At 46.4% G+C, this 19,975-nt stretch overlaps 1 protein-coding gene across 1 annotated transcript; it reads right to left on the minus strand.

Annotated features, from left to right (window-relative positions):
- Positions 1-939: 939 nt before the first annotated feature.
- LIG3 (DNA ligase 3) lies at positions 940-15,913 on the minus strand (the record flags this gene model as incomplete). The annotated part of the gene is made up of 21 exons (XM_079545281.1): positions 940-1,173; positions 1,882-1,973; positions 2,632-2,806; positions 3,867-4,013; positions 4,602-4,676; positions 5,469-5,611; positions 6,008-6,131; positions 6,755-6,832; positions 7,557-7,644; positions 8,087-8,166; positions 8,897-9,028; positions 9,442-9,597; positions 10,168-10,336; positions 10,451-10,528; positions 11,134-11,300; positions 12,176-12,327; positions 12,766-12,963; positions 13,941-14,078; positions 14,733-15,282; positions 15,534-15,598; positions 15,772-15,913. The coding sequence occupies 21 exons, from the start codon at positions 15,911-15,913 to the stop codon at positions 940-942; spliced, it is 3,183 nt and encodes a 1,060-aa protein (XP_079401407.1).
- Positions 15,914-19,975: the final 4,062 nt, after the last annotated feature.

Here is a 19,975-nt window from a genome sequence, read left to right on the forward strand (position 1 = left end):
TTCTACTTGAAATGGCATGTTATTCTCTATCAGCTCCTCTCGGTACTACGATAGTTAAACTTACTAGTTTTGGTACAGAAGTTTGGTTTATAATTTTATAATAAAGTTGAAATGTGATTTAGTTAACCTTGTTTTCTGACTCTGTTGCCAGCAGCCCAGGACAAAGCAGGGAGCCTACAGCCACTTAACCAGCAAAGGTTTGGGATATCAGGTGCTTACATACCACAAGGTGAGCTGCAAGGACAGTCTGGTCAAAGGAAAAGATACTGACTTTTTAGCAGTATCTTAACTTTGTGAAGAGAGGGAGAGCACACTAACGGATGGATGATGGGGCACTGCTGCAGTGTAATGGAAACATATTTGGTGCCTTCCCTTAATGTGAAACCTACACATACGTGCAAACTGCTGCTAGTTAACATTCAAAGGTCTGTAAAAAGACAGGAGAAAAAAACAGAACTCAGCCCAGCCCAAGGACACAGCAGTGATGTAGGACTGTAGCCTGTAGCAACTGGCACTACAGCCTGTAGTTCCAGATGTGATGGTCTGTTTGTCTGTCCAGACAGAAAATAAGCTTTGGAAATGAAGTTCTGACAGCAAAGGAGAAACTGCTTCCATTTTTTTTATTTATTTATAAAAATACCCAAACTTTAAAAACCCATTGACATGAAACCAGCACCTAGGTAAGAGCGCTGGTCTACGCTATGGGCAGAAAGACAGAGACAGCAGTGACATCCTTCAGAGAGCTATTTTAATTCATTCCATTCCATATAGCTGCTATAGATAGTTGTAACTACCTCTGATGGACGTGGGCAAGACATCTCTATCCACATCCCCACAAAGGACTCTCACCCTTTTCCTCCACCTCCCCACTTCTCAGCTGCTCCCCTCGGGGAGTTCCTGAAGTGTAGCAGTGCTAAGAGCACTCAGCTGCCCTGCCTGCTAGCAGGGGGCCACCAGTCTCCGTTTCCTGATGCATTCCCAGATCCATTTGGGAGACACCTGCTTAGCACCAGGGTTCTCCTCCATGTCCCCAATCACGTGTGTTGCTGAGGCTGTGTCATACTCTGACACGAGATCGCCATCATATGCGATGAAGTAGCGTCGGAGTTTGTTGAAGTCCTTCACAGAGGGTGACAAGTAGAGCTTCACACCAGTGAATATATCCAGAAGCAGCTGTGTAGTGTGAGAGAAGCAAAGGTTGGTTAAAAAAAATAGGATAATTTCTATGTATAAAATACCCTAAAACTGCACTTTGGGCTGCATTACATCACACTGAAGAGTAACGCTGATCCAGCTTCCTTGAACAGCAGAAGTTAAAACAGCAGTGCCACGGCCAAGGGAATTATTACCTCATCAGTAACAAGTGCTGCCTGTAGTGCTGATGTGTCAGGTGAACATGGTCTTAAATGGGAGACTATAATTGCCCCAGGAGTGGACTTGCTGTTTACATCAAGTAGCAAACAGCTACTGCAATCCTATCAGTAAATTATAGCTCAGCAATTCTTAACCCACTCCTACACTTTACTGCACAATGAGCTAGAAAGGACAATTCTCTTCCTTTACAGCTCTCATCTCTTCTATATGCAGCCACTCAGCACTCACAATGCATTGCCTCTGAAGAGCAGGACATTGTTGGTTGCTGAATAGAGAGCCTTTAGCATGACAAACCTACTACTCTCAGTGCTGCTGGTATAAAAAAATGCTGCAGAAATCTGCTTTCTCCACAGGAGCCTCATCATCACTATTTCTGCCCTTAGATTTCCTTTTAATTTAGGATGCTGCTGTGGAAACGTTTTGAAGGCTTCCCATGTAGAAAGCAGAAATGGACAATGCCTCCACTTCTTCCCCCCTCCTGAGTGGTTGCTGCCTAACTGTCCATACCTTCTTTCCATTGTCTTCTATCTCAGATGCTTTTCGCTTCTCTCCTCGTTTCTCCTCTGGCTTCTGAGGGGATTCAGCGACTGCTTTGGTGCCTAGAAACAAAGATGAGTCTCACTGTGCTGCTGTCGGCATAGCAGCTGTATATTAAAAGCAGTCAGAGAAAAGTGAGGATAAGAAAAGGTAAAAGGCTTTCCCTTTTAAAAAGCTGTTCTGAAAAATCTGTGCATTAGAACATAACTGGTAAGATGCTTTCTACCACTAATGGCCCAGGGCATCTTCCTGCCTTTTCTCCAGCTGGCTACACAGCACAGCTTTCCTCCTAGCTGTCACCATACCACCTTTCTGGGATTGCTCAGAAGTTTGCTTCAAGTTATTCTGCAGTGCATGGCTTTGCAGCTATCATCTGGAAATCCCCTCCAGGTACCTTACCCTGTGTGTGTGAACTTAAGCCAAATAAAATTAAATACTGGTTCGTGGCCAAAAATATCTCACTGAAGGGCATGCAGCTGCAGGAACAGGAGCAGCAGGTTTGCTGCTCAGACCAGTCTTACACATTCTGTTAAGGACCACGATTAAAGACAAAAAGGAACTGCAAGTCCCTGAGAAATTACATCATAATTGAGACACCAACACAAGCCAAACCAAGGGTTGAAAACAGCTTTGCTCCTTAACCATAACATGTTTGTAAAAGCAACGTACAGAAGGCAAAGAACACACTGTGAGGTTCTCCTCCCTGGTGAGGGGCCTTACCTTCTGGTTTCTTGGCTTTTGCAGGGGACTTGTTAGGGGGAGTTTTAGTCATCTTGTGTGGTGTGGAAGACCTGGAATTTCCCTCATTCTCTCCACTGCTGCCAGCTGTGGACTCCTCCTCCTCCCCAGCAACAACACTGAACTCAGCCTTTTCTTTGGAGAGTTGGTACAGCTCCTGTCCGAGCAGAAACAAAGCATTCTCTTTAGCCACAGCGAAACCTGATAAGAGACAGGAGTAGTAACGCATGTGCTCCTCTCATTTTCTATCCCCACCCCATGAAATGTTTGCTCTTACATTTTTCCTTCCTGCACCTCTCTGTCACTACTTTTCTGTCAGCTGCGTTCAAACTCTCTGCTTTCTACCCAGCTGCTTGACATTAAGGGAAGCCACACATTATCATCATCTACCAGTGAGCAAATCAGACTAACTCCTCAGAGTCTGGCTCTCTGGACTGAAAAATGGCCAACACCCAACATTCTGCACGAGAGTATTTTACCTCTCTGCCCTACCTGCACAGTGAGCCAGAAAGAATGGACAGCAGAGGGACTGAATCACTCCTTTCTTCGATGGCATAACAAGCACTTACATCTGCTGTCAGTGTCCCTGTAGGCAGCGTGGAGACAGCCCAAATGACAATGACTAGACTGAGAACAGAGCACATCAACAGCTGACTTACTGCTTGGGGTGGCAACAGGCCAACTGGTTTCTATCACTAAAGGAGGCATAGAAGCTGCGTGGGGTGGTGCAGCCCTGGGTGCTGGGCAGGCTGCCATTTGGCCTCTGTGTCATGGAACCAGGCCAGGCTACCCTTAGTCACTTCCCAGATGCCTCATGCAATCCCAGCAATTAATGGGAAATCAAATGACCATAAACACTTAAGAGAATTAAGGTCAGATCTTTCAGGAAGGAAACTGCTCACCATGAAGGCAGTTACAAGAGCTGATAGAACTAGCTGCCAGCACAAACTTTCCCGGAAGCACAAAACACACAACAGCAGCTCACGAGACTCAAGGAAAAAAAAACAGAGACCCATGAAAAAAAATAAGATTGGCATCAAAATAGTCCAGGAAACAGCCTGAGCCCAGAATAAATGGAGCACAAAACATGCCACTGGAGGTGCTGGTCAGCAAGTGTCCTCAGTGCTTATCCTATCAGAATTTGTCTTTTTAAGTACAGGCTGCTGTCAGAACTTAGTGGCAAGCACGCTGCAGAGAAGCAGGCCATGTTAACTCACCTTCAGCTGCGGGAGGTTGGTGGCTGACTTCCAGTCTTTGTCATCTCGAATGCGAGTGCAGCGAGGGAAGCGAATGGAGATCCCATCTGCAGTGTGGGCTTCAGCTTTGGAGAACTCAGCCCCTGTAATCTCCCACACTGGAGCTTTCTGAACACAGCAGTGAAGAAGGAAGCCACGTCACACTGTTGTGTGCTCTCGTGAAATAACCTTAATGCATCTGTGTTCCTCTACTTCTACAGCACCTTGCTCCCGCTCCCAGCACAACAGAGTTCCATGGATACCTCCTAGCCACCTTAATTAGGACAGCTGCTATTTATTTTTTATTCCAGTGAATCAAAAGATCTTCCATTAATATATATTGCCAATTTCCTTGTATCTATCACCCATAAATGGCACAAAGCATACTGGTACATTCAGCATAACAACAATAGCAGCTTCTGGGTTACAGCTGTCTTTCATCTGATTTAACTGTGCTCTAACTGCTTCTTCTAAGTAAGTTCACCTCTGGGAAGGATTTAATGTATAAAAACATTTCCTAGAGGGGCTGCAGGTGTGATTGCCTCATGAAGCTCTTAGTCTCAAATGCACCTGCAAGATTCAGAGATAAAAACTCATGCTTAAACTCCTCTCCCAAGCATGAAGACTAATTTTGTAACAGGGATAAGCTGTACAATTGTAGAAGAAGGAGGTTGCTGTATTGGGGCTGGAAAACATTTAATGACTTTAATCACTTACCTTTGGATCTGGGACAATGAAGTCTGGGTAGTAGATTTTGTTTATTTTCAGCCAGCTTGGAATTTTACTAGGATCCTATTAAGAGCACAAAAACAAGATAACACTTATGATCATACACTAATCTAATCCTGCAAGGGAGGCTGCTGAAAGATAATGTTGTAGTAAATTGGCAAACATGTATTTAATTGCCTCTGTATGGATTAAACTTGCTGTAACGTGCAGAGCACTGATTTCTCCTCTAGAGAATCACAGAAGATTACCTGCAGCACAGCTGTTACCTGTTGTCATGCCATACATAACACCACTATGTTCCTCCAATTGCAATTCCTATGAAATCATACATTTTTAAGATTCTATAACCCAGATGCCAGCAGCCTTCAGGATCTCAAGTTAATATTAAAGTTCAGCTGTTTGTGTGCTAGGTCTGGAAAAACACCATTCTGCACTTTCATTTATGCCCCACGAAGTTCAGCATTTCAGGCCATCCAGCACCAGGACCACATCCCGACAAGCATCTCACCTACGGCCCCATCTAGTGACCGCCTTCCCCAATTGCAACATGCCAAGAAAAAAAAGTGCTGCTTCTCCCAATAAAACTCTCAGCAGGAACCAGATGGTGCCCGGCTTCCTGCTCGGTGTTTTGAGTACAAACCTCAAGCAGTGTCTCATCGTTAGGAGATGCCCACACTGCCCCTCAGTTCTCAGAGATAAGTTAATAGAGAATTTACCTGATTTAACTCTAATTGAGTTACTGTTCGTTCCTGGCAGAGCACTTGAATTCTGTATTTAACCAACACACAGCTCAGCAGGAAGAAGCTTTTAACAAGTCCTGTGCTAAGCATTCCTCTGCCTCCCTGCCCATCTCACCTTGCTGATCTTCACCATATCCAGCTCTGTTTGCAGACGGGCCAAGGTGGCATCATCGTGGCCACCAGCACACTTGGTCACAGTGCACCACTTCTCACTCTTGGGGTCATAGCAGCCCATGAGGAAGATGGACATCATCCCACCTGGGGGAGGGGAGAGCACAGCAGTTCACATCTTCTACAGGACAGCCTACAGTGTTTCAAAAATCAATGTAAAGAACCCAAATCCCTTATCTGTGGGAGTTCTGAGACCACAAGTTTGAGACGGTTTCTCTGCATCAGTTCATACACAAAGCTGAACCCTGTTGCTCCGTGAAAGGCCAACCCGAATCCTAATGCTTTCCTGCACCAGCTGTGCCACAGCAAAGCCAGGCAGCCTGCAGTGGCCTGGGATGTGATGGGCTACAGCAGGCAGTCACTCTGAGAGCCACTCTCATTGCAGCAAGAAAACAAATGCTACAGAAAACAGAAAATGGAAGAGGAAAAAGCTTGGGATTTTCCTGAACCAACCAATCTGACTTAGGCTAATGCCAGACTTACCTTTACTGCCTTTCCCATAGAAAGCTCCCAGCACCACCAAGTCTGCTGTGTCAGCCATTGCACCCTCATTTAGGTAATCCTTCTTCACTTTCAGCCAGTGCCGCTTTCCTGGTTCGTAATTACCCTGTGCAAAACAAAGCAAGAACGTTCCAGTCAGAAAGGAGATGGATTTGTAGGCAGCTATCTCCTCAAACAGCCCTTGCTTTATGAGTACCAGAGCCTGCAGTGCTCAGATGTATAGGAAGGAACCTGGATTGGATGTCAGCATGTACGAGAATCTAGAGATGTTTCAGGACTGCTCAGATGAGTGTATTCCACCCACAGACCTCCAAGAGGTGACAGCACAAAGCAAAATAGAGAGTCACATGAGGGACTAGCAGCAGAGCTGTGATTAAAATGCAGTTCTGATTACCAGCTCAGTGATCTGCCTGCTGGACTGCATCACACTACAGGCGATATAAACTGACTTGGTGCAAAGCACATCATGAGGCTCAGAGAAGTGGAGCTCTGTCCAGACAGCAGAAAAACAGGCAAGAAAAGAACAAACAAATACCAAAATCCATGAGAAAAGTGACAGTAACTGAGATTTGGGTAAAGCTACTGTACATCCCTTCTGGGCACTGTTAGAAACCTCTTCAAGCACAATAGGGCAGAATTACAACTCAGATGAAGTAGTTCAGTATTAAGTAGAGAGATTTTTGTCCCTAAATCTCAGCATCCACCAGTGAAGATGAGACACAAACTTACCTTTATGTCTTTCAACACCAGTCCTTCCAATCCCTCACGGATGACTCGGGTGATCATATCTGCCAGATCTGAAGCTTTCTGAAAAGGAAAGGCATTGAGGTAAGCTCATCCAGACTGTCAAGTGGCTGTAGTGTTCATGCTTTCCACTTGGAGCAGTGGAACACTAAAACTAAGGCAACTGCAGAGATGAACAAGTAATTTATTTCATAGAATAGTTCTCCAAAGAAAGTTCCACACCTGTTCTCTTTGCTGAACATCCAGCAACTACGCTGGGAATGTCTTAGAAGCTTAGAAGAGAGCAGCTGGACGTTGAAAAACATAACACCAAACAAAAACAAAAGCCTCCTCAGAAAGGAGGGAGACTGATTTTGTATCCTGAGCCTGTACCTATGCACAAGATGAGATCATCTCAGCCAGCAGAACATGTTTACTTCTCTGTCCAGCTGCCTGAGACCTATGCTGTTCTCTTCCCAGAATGCTTTATTTGCTCCAAATGTCTGAGCATCCTCCACCAGAACCAAGGTGCTCCAGATAGCAGCAGCAGTGGGGGAAAATGACAGGACATAAGGCTGTGCCTAACAATCAAAGGGAAAGTTGGGCCTACTGCTGTCTCAATGCAGTTTTCAGGACTCAGAACATATCTGTGCTACAAAAATAAAGAGGTGTCACGCACTTGGTGTTGCCAGTCTGGAGACTGGAAGCAGCCTTAATTAGCCTTAATTTACAGAGGGCCACGTAGTCAAGGACCACAGAAGTGCCCACAGTGCAGTGTTCAATCAAACAGCAGGTGTGCTCAACTCACTGTGACGTGCTTCATCTCTGAGAACAGGATCCGGTTGGGGATTTCGACCATGTTATCGTGCAGGAATTTACGGCGCTCACGCAGAGGCCTAAAGCAGAGCACAACACACTCGGGCTACAAACCACTCCTGACACGAAGCAGCAGGCACGTGAACTTCCAGGAAATACATTTAACTAGTTAAATGACTTATCCTGCAGTTTCAGAGCAGATAATAAATTGTTTTAACGTTCCTCCAGGAAGAAGCTGTAAAACAAATCTATGATAAGAATATTTAGCTTCAGAGACAGGAGATGAGCGGAGTACTGAAACCCACTGAGTTCAGCTGAAATGCAGTTACTCTGATATTCTGGAGCTGTAGAGCAGGATGGAGCACCATAGCAATGCTTTTAGCACAAAGATTCCCCTATGCTCTCTTGATTTTGCAGGAGTAAATGGCCAAGCCTAGCAGCCAAAGTGAACCGCTCCCTCTGCAGGGGTACTGCAATCCAGAAGGTCCATGACAGGCTGCTCTCACACTGTGCCACACGTACCTGTCCATCAGGCTGACGTCGTTGAAATAGATGCAGTCAAACACAAACAAGCAAACGTTGGCATCTTGGAAAGCAGCTTTCTGCAAAACAATGAAGATCGTTTAAAAGAAATCTTGCAGCAAGCAGCAGCAGGGAATCTTTAAAATACACCACCAAAACCACACCGCTTCTTCTAGAAGACTTACATACCCTTAGAACATAAGTATTCTTAGAATTCACATTTAGAATGAATGTGTCAAAGCCCAAACTAGGAAAACAAAGCATGTTAATTTCTTAGTGACAGGGAAATAATAAATACTAATGACTATGAGCAACTTGAAATCCATCACTGCTGCAGCAAGAATAAGTGTTCCAGACACTTCAGATTAATGGCTCCTTTAAGTTCAAGTACAATTTGCCCTTTCCTGTCCTCTTCTTTACCACCATTTAATCTAGACAATGCCTACATAATACTCTTATGGATTATATCCATGCATCATTCTGGCCTTCTGACCTGCTATGCATTTCTATAGGCAACTGTAAGCAATTACAGAACTGCAAATTCTTCCAAGGCTTTTTTTTTTTTTTTTTGAACACACATTTTAAGCTGCAGTTTTCTTATTATCCTGCTTGTGATCAAGTTATTGTCAAATCTACTGCTTTAAAATGGTACCTTTTCTTTAACAGCAGCTTTCTCAGGAATCTTAGATTTTTTTCAAGTTCTTGAGGAAGCACCAGATCTCAAATTATTCTGTGATGTGTTTAAGTCAGCAGAGTAACAGCCTCTGACCCAAAGGATTTCTTTTTTAAGTATACATATATATTTTATACCTTATGTACACCAAGAGATCCAAAAGGAAGTGGCTTGCCAGTTTTATTATCAATTAGAAGAACTTCTGAATCCAGGATCATACTGTGCCCACCAGGGAAAGCCTGGGGGATGAAGTCCTTAAAGTGGGCTACCTTGAGGGAAAAAACAGACAAAGACCTCTGACTGAAGAGATGGACTCAGTCCAGTGCAGACGTTCTCTCCAGAAGTGTCTGAGAGATGCGTGTGCACATTTCTGCTGCAGCACAGACCATCAGCATGATCCATAAATAGAACAAACACAACAAAATCACTCAACCAGCATCAAGCCAAGCCAACTGCAACATATAAAGTGCACTTGAGAGCAGGTAGGTTAACTGTAGCTTCAAGGTCTTAAAAGCCACCAGAACAAACTGATTACAGTTCTACCAAATGCTGCTTTTCTAGATTTACATATGTGCAGAAATAAAACAAAAAAGTGCACAACAGAAGGTATCTTCCCTGCCTACAGGAACTTGTGACATTCACTCACGTTTACAGAGTAACAGAACAATTTGCAGGTGCTTACTTTGTGAGGCAGGACAGGTTTGAGGCTCCGGCTGAAGTAGCTGAAGTGATCCCCGTTTTTATGGACCTGCACCCTCTCACCATCGTATTTAATCTCTGCATACATGCCATTGGGGCACTTCTTCATGGCATACTCTATTGACTTGCAGGCTTCAGCCTTAGAAAGGTGGAGAGAAAAGAGCAGAAGAAATTCAGATGATGCAATTTTTAAATACAGCTACTTTTACTTAATTTCACACACGAGCCATCCATTCTCTTGCGGATCCCGCTGTCCAGAGTCTGATTCAGAGTCTGAGTTCAAGTTTTGGTTTCATTTGCCTGAATGTTGTCAGAATACTGCAGCTGTTCAGTTTTTATCTTCTCCACCTACTTAGAGGTGTAAGCATTGTGCCTTTTGTAGGTGTGTGCCGAGCTCAAAAATAAAATATTGAACTCTGATGCGTTCAAACAAAAGATAAACTGATTTCAGTCTGTAGTCCAAGAAAAGCTTATGCTTTTTCCAGATAAAGGATCAGCTTCTGAGATGACAGGAAAGAACCCAATAAAAAAGTCATGTCTGGACTGAAATCAAGCTACAATTATACACAAATTATCTGGCATTATACGTGAAAAATCTGTATCACTTATCTGTCTACTGATTCCTAAAGGTGAAGGTTTCTGACAGTACAAATGAGAACTCCATTTCTTCCTCTGCTATAGGTTCCCCCTGCAGGGGGGCCGACATTACCAGCATGGGCTGAACTGGGGTCATCAGAGAGGCCTGCACGCTGAGCGCTCGCTTCACACCTGGCGTCTTCTCAGCGTCCTGCTGGTTCCTCAGGACTCGCTCCACCACGTCCTGGAGGTTGCGCGACGCTTTGAACGCCTCGTAAGCGTTTGGATCCAGAGCATCCAACCTTGATTGGAATTGAGAACAGAGGGAAAACGGATCGACCTCACGTCTGTGGCTCGTGGCTTATGAAGGTAATGCTCACTTCTGCCTTTAGCTCCTAACGAAAGGCGATACTTACACATGCTTTGCGCCGGCGTTCATTTTCAAGTCATGCTTAATTAGCCTGATGATGCATTTCAGGTCGTTGCCTGTACATCTGAAGTGTGAAAGAAGATTCAGAGATGGCAGACACTTATCTGTACTATTTTCCAGCTGAAAAAAGGAAACTTGTCAAGGCCTCCGCAAAAAAGGTCTTCCCATTCTGCAGGGTTTCAACTCAAGAGAACGTTTTATTAGTGATATCCCAGAAGCAGAAATAGAATATCCAAAAGGCTTTTGATCATCTTCATATTTGAATGCCAAAATTAATTTTCCCTCTGTATAGAGATGCCCTCCAAAATTCAGTTAAGTAGGGCATCTAGAGTGAATCTCTATCACAAGCTAAGCCACACAAAGACTCTTCAGCATGTCTACATGGCTTAAAGGCTTTGCCCAGCTTACCTAGAGCAAAAACTTAAAAGCTAAGTAGGGTAGTTATGCAAACCATTTGTTTAGCACAGATTCAACAGTAATTAACGGGCAAAGATGATTCTCCCTGACTTGAATGTGGGCCAATCAAGCCACTGACAGCAGCTTAGAGATATAAAGTTCAGTCTCTGTAGCTTATGATTACTTTCTCATCTGTTCCAGCTTGTGAAATGTGGATACCCACTCCTATTTTTAGTGTCAACCTTCAGATTCAGAGGCTGTTTAATCCCTTACCTGCGAGTGATATCTTGCAGCACGCTTTGCTGGTCATCTTCCTTAGTAAGCTTGGACAGCTGGATGAGAAACTCATCAACCTCCTGGATGGTCAGGAGGCTTTTGGCTGCTGGAGGACAAGATTTGCTCTGCTCAAAGAAGAGGCGAATTGTCTCAGAAACGTCTCCCTGTCTCCAAGAAGAAAACAAGGCTGTTGGTCAGAGCTCTGCCCAGCAAGTGGGAAAGCTATTGCTGGAGATTCAACACCATTCTAGCAAGCACAGGAACAATGCTGCAATTGCATGAAGGAACTGCAGCTAAACGTCACAATAAAGCTGCCATTACACACAGTACATCTTTTCAGCCCTTTCACTTGCAAAAATGTGTGCAAGAGTACCACTATCACCCAACTGCTGTATTTCATTTGTTACTGCTGCAGCATCACAGACTCCTTATTTCCTCAGGATTAGTCCACTTGTAAATCCAAGAAACTCTGCCTAGTGGTGTCGTTAGAAGGTTGCACATATCTAGGCAACAGAGGTGAAAGAATTCACCCGTTTTCTTCATCTTGCAATGAAATCAGACGTGTGCTCAGTCAGTTACCAACTCCTATGCACAGAAATTGAATGCACACATAAGCACTGGCAATTATATGAATCTAGCTTAACAAGCCAACTTAAGCTCACAGGGACAGACCTATTAATTTAGTTCTTAATTCATGATGTTAACAAAAAAAGTGACAAATCAGTTGAATAGGAACACACTAGACAAAATGGTTTAGAGAAAGCAGATGCAGCTCAGCTTGCCTAAGTATTATAGTCTTATTTTCTAACGTTTTGCAGGCAAGTTCACATCTTGCTTTCTCATCAAACATTATTCTCTAGATGTTCCAGATGGCAGAAAGCTCTATGAAATCTGCTAAAACAAACAAACTAAAGATTTACCAGCTCCCTAACAGTTAAGCTGACAACCTTTCAAATAATGGGGTGGGGGGGAAATATCAAGAATCTCCATATCAAGAAACGAAGCAGCAGAAATTAAGAGAGCTGATTTCTGTACTCACCTGTTCCAGGTCCCGGACCATTTCTTCTTGGCTGCAGTTAAAAATTCTACTGAACAGCTTCACAATCTGCTTATCATTCAAGTTGTAAACAATTTTAATGATGCCTGGTAAGAGTAGCTTAATGGTCAGGTATACATCACCATGAAAACCATCTGGAAAAAAAAGCACACACCATTAGAAACTGTCACAATTTATTTTCATCTACAGGCTCTGGCTCTTTGTACTCATTAGCATGACTGGGGAAAAAACCAACACAGCTGTGTCTTCCTCATCCCACCAAACTGCTCTGCTTCACGTGGAAGGACGTTTTTCAGGGGATCCACAATTTCTCTCCAAATCTGATTCTGGTGCTAATTTTGGTGGCATGTACAAACAGCCAAGGCAGTTCTGGCCCAAGACATCCCTTACCTGCATTTGTTCTGTGGACAGCAGTTCACTCTGCAGACATTATCAACGTAATTCAGAAATCATCACTCCTCACAGCCTAAACTAAAGAGCAATCCGATTTCAACTCTCCCTTGCTTTTGACATAATAACATGGAAGTTTGAGAGGGTTTTCACATGCAGAAAATGCAAAGCAGGAATAATACCTCCTCCACTTCCCTTCTTCAGGAAGTCCTGGATGATCTGTGTTTTCACGTTGTAACTAGGCTTGTCAGCAACCATGGCACAGAGCTTCCTGAACTCTCGCAGCAAGCAGTCTTTGTGCTTCGGATCACAGTTCTTTGCAGACAGGCTGGAGTTGTGGGAAGAGTTTGCAGACACCTCATCAGAATTCTTGGGCTTGGCTGAATGAAAGACAACAGGTTGCTCTTTTATTAAGTACAGCATAGGCAGACTTCGAAGATGAGAACACCTCTAAGGTAACCTGAGAAGAACAAACCCACTGCGGAGACAAAGCTTCAGAACTGAGTAACGATGTGCTACCCCAAAATCTGTGACTAAGTTTCAGTTAAATTTAAAAAAATGTATTTTCTTCCCCGCTAGTTTTGTTCAGGATTTTTCTACCTTAACTCTACCAGACAATTACAGTTAAGCCTTGGTGAAAGCAAACTCCTGCTGGCAGATGCTTCTATTTTATTTCTGCTTCACACGCCTTCTCCCTTCATGGGAGCTCATTTTCCTAACATCATTTCTAAAATGAGAGAAAAGAAACTCACTTAGCTTTTATTCACATCTGTCGAGCATTTGACTATTCAGCTATAAGAGAATGAGAAACAAATGGGTTGGACAGGGGCTCTGGCAGCACCTAGACCAACCTCCTGCACAAAGGAGGGCTACCTTCAAAGCTGATGAAGCTGCTCTGATGAGCAGCACAGCGTAGTTGTGTGAGCAAGCTGTACGGGATGATTGTTTTACTAAGTAGCACTATATATTTCTCAGATCCCACAGTAATCTTGATTAGTAAACTTGATTAGTACTTGAAGTAAACTTGATGTTTGCAGCCTCCCTTTCAGCAAGACGTGGTGTCGTTCAGAGAATGAGAAAGGTCATTAACCAAAGCAATCAATCATAAAACAATGTAACCTGTATGCAACAGAGCTAAGCCTACTTTCCCATAGGTTCACACTCTATGTGCTCCCAGTCCTTCTGCCCAATTCCTCACCAACACAACCACACATTCTCACCAAACCAGATTAAGTAAAATAGTTACAACAAAACCACCTTAAACAGAGAAAAAAATGACTGAACTGAGTCAAGTAAAAAAAAAAAACTCATCAGTATTGGAAAAGAAGGATTTCCCAGAATCATTTTTAAGACTTACCTGTGAAGCCAGAGAACTTCTTTGGATTGATATTAGCCAGTGGATCTTTCTGGGGACTGCTTATTTGTCCAGTGGCAGTGAGCTTAGCCTGAACTGTTGCTTTTTTCTTCGGTGTACTTGCAGCCTTGGATGTAGCTTCTGTAAAGCAGCAAAGCAAAGGTTCAAACCAGTAGCCAGATATAATCTCCAACACCCCTGCACGTACATAAACTGCAGCAAACAAGTTCTAAAACTGGGGATGGAGGGACATTTCTCATACAGCAAAAGGTAAAAGACTACATGATTTAGCAAAGTTCACGAAAAAGGATGAAAATGGAAAATGAACGATGCTTCCTTGGGGCATTAATCTGAACTTTAAGCATCTATGCCTGGATTAAATCACCTCCTCCAGTCAATCATGACAAACAAAGTAAGGAGCTCTATTCCACAAGTGCCCACTTACTTCCCTTTACTATCAGGCTCAGGCACAGGTCTGAGCCCCATCCATCTTCTCATTAAATCATGCTAACAAGTCAGCAAGGACTCTTAGTCACAGCAGTGAGGCCCTGGCACTCGCAGAGAGCTGTGGGTGCCCCATCCATGGAGGTGCCCGAGGCCAGGCTGGATGGGCTCTGGGCAGCCTGAGCTGGTGGGAGCAACCAGCCCACAGCAGGGGGTTGGAACCAAAGGGTCCCTCCCAAGCCATTCTACGATTCTGCAACTGCAAGGTAAACACGTGGCTGTGCAGTAATTGGTGGCATAACCAGAGAAGGAGCCGTTCAGCAGCAGCCCAGCTCCCACCTGGTATCTCACCTGATATGAGGTTGGTGATCAGTTCTTTCTCCCCATCCTGCAGCTCTTCCCACCCTTCCAAATCCGTGATGTCTTCAATTTTCTTGGTGGTTGCCCGGGCCTTCTCCAGCTTCTCAAACATGCACTTGACGTGGTACCATTCCTTCATATCCCCGCCAGACTCCGTGAAAGGGTTGGGAACGATCTTCCCGATGCGGACCATCCCCTTCACGATCTTCTCCTTGCACTTCTTGCAGCCGGCCGTGCCGCGTTTGGCGTAATCCACGCAGTACCTCTGTTCGGCCATGTCCCCCGCCGCCGCGCAGGCCCGGCACGGCCACGCGTGCACGGGTGGAGGGACGAGGAGACTCGCGGCGACGCCGCCCGGCTTCACGCGCACACAGCGGGCAGCCGCACTCACCGACGGCCGGCAGCGGGAGCCGGGCAGAGCAGCGCAGTGCGACCAGGGCCTCGGCCAGGAGAGCAGCGCCCTGGGGCAGCCGAGCCCGAGCGCCCGAGCAGCCCGAGTGAGCGCCGCGCTGCCCGCGGGCATCCAGCCCGCCTCGGGCCGCTGTAAGCGAGAGAGGAGAGAGGGGACGCTGAGCCGGGCCCGCGCCGCCCCGCAGGCCAACGCTGCAGCCGGGCCGCAGAGAGCCTCCACCGCCACCCCGATGCCGCCCGCCGCCCACCGGTTCCACGCTTCCTACCGCCCCCAACCCTTCTGGCTCCGCCGCCGCCGCCACTTCGCCTCTTCACCCGCAAACCCCCCCCGATCGCTCCCGCTCTCACCGCCCCTCGCTCTGGGCCTCACCCCGCCGCCACCTCCGGGCCACCGTAGAACAGGGCGCAGGCGCAGAGCACCGCAGCCCCCCCCCCTTTCCGGCAGCCTGGAAGTGACGTCAGAGCATGCGCTATGCGCGCAACGACGCAGTGGGCGTTGTGCCCCATCCCGGCGCCGAAGGCTCCGCCCCCCAGGTCAGGCCCCGCCCAACAGCGGAGCGTGCTGCCGCCTCGCGCCGATTCCCGCCTTTTGCACCGCCTCGCGTTCTCGCGCGCGCACTTTCCCGCTCGTGGCGCCGCTGAGGCGATGGCGCGTGGCTGCGGTGTGCGTCCGAGCGTGAGGCAGCGCCTCGCCCCCAGCCTCCAGAATCGTCCTTCCGAGGGCGCTGTGCCACGTTCGTGAAAGTCTGAGGGGATGCCATGTTCCTGACTCCACCAAATGGGTGCTCCAGGAGTACTGTGCCATGTCGGCAGAGCTCTCAGGTGCTGCAGTATCAAACCTAGCCCTCCACGAGCTGTGTTTGTGCAGGCGTGAGGTGCTGGCAGTCACTTGGGCTTCAGAACGTGCCTTCCAGGAGCACTGCACTCTGCCTGCCCAGGCCTGGGGCACTGCTGTATCACTCGGCCTCACAAGATCAGCCCTCAGAGCACTGCTGTGTGTTCCTGTGGGTCTGAGGCACTGCTCTGCTCCTGGCCCAAATGCCGGCCCTCCAGGAGCCCTCACGGATCTGCACAGCCCTGAGGTGCTGCAGTGTTACCTCAGTTCTTCCTAGAGCTCAGTGATCTTGGAGCCTGGTTGTGGGAACAGCTTTCCATTTCCCTGCCGAAGGATCTGTTGGGTGGAGCTGGGATGCTGCAAGGGATTTGGGGTGAGGGTGCCACGCACACCACCAGCATGGTTCCTGCCGTCACCCAGAAGGACTCTGGGCCGTCACTGACCTGCTGTGCTGTTGCTCAGCATGTCTGAGGCAGTCTGTGAGGGGCAGGGTGCAGAATTTGCATCGGCAGACTTGTTACTGCTGCACTGCAGGCCTCCAGCAAGCACAAGGTGGACTACAGCCGTCTTCCTTGTTTTCGCTGCACGCCAATCTCCAGCTATACAAACTGGGCTGTTCGGAGCTGTGGATGAGGTATAAAACTTTGAAAAACTGGGATGATGTCCATTAGAGAACCATTTCTTGTTAGTAAATATGGCTGTAAAGCAGCAAGTCTGCATTAATTTGCAATACCTCACAGTGCAGGACTTTGCTCTCGCACAGTGCATACCATTCAGAAGAGAAATTTGCCGGTCCCTTGTGGTGCCAAAGAGGTGGGAATCCTGAAATAGAAGAACTGAGCTCCTCAGGCTAACCCAGCATGGCTTTGAGCCCCTGATGATGATTTGCAGCAGGGTCAGGGTGCTGGGGAAGTCCTTCACAACTGCTGTACGTGGAAGGCATCTGTACGGTGCTGTGCTTCAGTGCTGGAACGCTGAACTGGACACTGTGAGAAGCAGCTCCAGGACCAAGCATTTGACAGACCAGAGTTAAAGGTATGGAAGTTTAATGCGGTTAAGCTTTTTATTGTGCCAATTACTTCATGAAAGGATGTACCATTAAGAAACTATTTACAGAGGCAACTGTTGGTTGTGCAACATTTAGCATAACTGTGGCCTCTTGTGGGGGAAGATGATCCTGACACCCAGAAGCAGATGTGGGTGCATTCTTCAGAGAGAGCTTGCAGGGAGCACAGAGCACAGTGCAGTGTTTGTGGCATCTCCTTTGGTGTTATCTTTCTTTTATTGTGTTTTGCCTGGTAAAAGAGATGGAGTAGAAAGATGAACTTGGGCTGACACGAGCTGCAGTGCCTTATCTGGTTTAAATGAGGCAACTGAGCAACCTCCCAGTGGTCGGATTCGCTTCTGTAACTTTTAGTGTCTGAAAGTCAGCAGTGATCTAAAATAGGCTGTGATCAGTAGAGCAGCCTGCAGAGGGCATTTCAAAGGCTCGAGCAGGGCGAGATGAATTGCCTGCCGGCTTTTCTTGATCTGCGGGGGTTTTGGTGCCTCCTGGACAGGTAAGTGAAGCAGGAGGGCTCCCCTCCGGGGGCAGGAGATGGATGCCCCGACTGGTAATGAAGAGCAGTAAGCACAGGCAGGTGGCAGAATGCTGCAGGGACAAAGCGTTTGGCTTTCACATCAATTTCTTCAGCAGGAAGCTGACACAACTGCTGTTTGGATGCTTTTAAAAGGCCTGGAAGTAACAGCAGCAAAGCAGGGCCGCTCTTAGTTCCTGCCCCCTGAACAAAGCAGCTGGGAGCTCTTCATCCTGAAGAGTTTATTTGGGTGTTCGTCTGCAGTGGCACCAAAAGAAGGGGTGAAAATTTGAAGCTGTGTTGTCAGAGCTGTTTGTGGCCGGTGGGTCTGAGTGGGTGTTTCAATTGCTGTGGTGCTGATAGTGGTCTCTGCTGTTAATTCTACTGCATATTCTGGGTTGCAAAGCACTTTTGCGAGGAGGGGAATAAAAATTGGTTTGGGTTTTATGTTTTTATTTGAATAAACTCCTCCAGCTCCCTGTTTGGCCACCTTTAAGCACCTGTGAATGGAACTGCATATCTGGTGAGCAGCTTTCCACAAAGCTGCAGGAAACTGATTTCACAGAAAGCCCAGAGAAAACTAGGAGGTAAATTACTGCTGTTTCCCAAAGGATCAGCAGGGAGCCACTGTCTGTGGGTAGCTAACAGTGGAATTGCTGAGATGAACCTCTTCGTGTAAAGCTCTTTGTGAGTCATAAACAACAGACCAGCAGGGAGGGCTCTAGGAAAGCAGAACTCTGCTATTACTATATTCAATTAATACAGGGAAGATAATGCCAATAAAGGCAAGATTTAAATGTCTAAGTCCATTCTTGCATAAGCAAAGTGGTGATGAGAAGCCTTGTCAGGAGTTAAAACACGTGTGAAAGTGAAGTAATGGTTTCAGCTTTGCTTTATGTCTTTTTGCCCAGTGTTGAGAAGAAAAAAAATAATTGTAGTTATTTCATTTTATACCAGTGTTGAAAGTACTTCATAAAGAAAAAGGGCTCACTTTGTCCAGATCTTCTGGTTTTGAATGGGGTTTGGGGCTGAAATTAAAGTCTTGGCGCAGGACTTACAGAGTTACATTCCAATGAATCCAATCTTCTTAGTATTGAGAAAATGTCCAGAATCTCACTGAAATCAAATAAAGGGAGGAAGATGTTTAGAATTTTAATAACTGCAATGAACAAATGCATCTCCCTGTATGGCTGCTGAAGAAGATAGGGAATCTGGATGTGTTTATTGAAATACGGGAGATAAAAGAAATGGAGAAGATTATAGAAAACAGGCATGGACTTGAAATGTATTTTAAAGGAGGAGAAGTGATGTCAGTTAAGTAACAGATCAAAAATGTGAGAAAGTTAAAAATCTCAGTGTTACCCACTTATTAGTGCACGTATTTGTTGCCAAGACTTGTTTGATTCGGGTTTCAAAAGGAGAAGTTGCTGCAGTTGTAATGGCAAAGGCAAACAGGTGGTGGATGGCAGTTCAGGCTGGAGGGATTCCCAGTGCTCCCGCTTTGAGCAGTGCTTACAAGGCTTTCTGGCTTGGGAAGGAGTGGGAAGTTTTGGTCCGAATGGCTTCTGATATCTTTTCATGGCCACATTCACATGGATTCAGTTTTCCATGGAGCACTCAGGCGCCCCAGGGCTAGCACAGCACTGCAGTGCAGCTGAGGCTGAGTGCAGCAGTGATGGCACCTCTCAGAAGGTCTTTCTGGCCCTGTTGGGTGGGGAGAGGAGAGAGTGTAACGTACTGCAATAGAGGTTGCTCTTTTGCAGTGGTGTGCTTTCTGGAACAGCAAGTGGACTAAACATGGAGTAAGATGAGATGCTGAAAACCTGGATCTCCAAACAAGAGCCGTACCCTTCTGCCCGAGGTGCTGTCGGCTCTGTGGTCACGAGTTCACCTTTCCCTTCCCTCCATGTTAGCACGCTCCGTGCCTGTGTAATTCAGTGCACGTGATACAAGCAGCCACGGCACCGCTGTGCGTCCTGCTCCCGTCGCAGCAACACGCCTGCCTGGGGCTGTGACAGAAAGATGACAGCGAACGTGGTGTAACCCCAAATTGGTTCACACAGCCCTCTGCGTGGGGCGGCGTCGAATGTGAACTTTGTCCTTTCAGCCAAGCGCGGCAGAAGTCTGTCTCTCCTCCTTAGCACATCTCAGCTGTCTTTTTGAGGGAAGATGTTGACGTTTGGTACGGGGACATTAGGAATACTTGAGTAAAGGCGAACAAATGTGAAATATGTCATTTGTGGTATGGGTTGCCCAAAGAATCATTTAACGGCCGTGAAAAATGTGTCAGAGATTTCCAAAGGCATTTAGGAGATGCTGATGCCCATTTGTTGTTAATGCTAATGAGAAGTGAGCGTCCAAATCACTTGGACGGGTTTTGGAAAGCCTCAGCTAGATTCATTTCTTCCTGG

This window comes from Tetrao urogallus (genome assembly GCF_951394365.1).
Source record: "Tetrao urogallus genome assembly, chromosome: 20".
Taxonomy (NCBI): Eukaryota; Metazoa; Chordata; class Aves; order Galliformes; family Phasianidae; genus Tetrao; species Tetrao urogallus.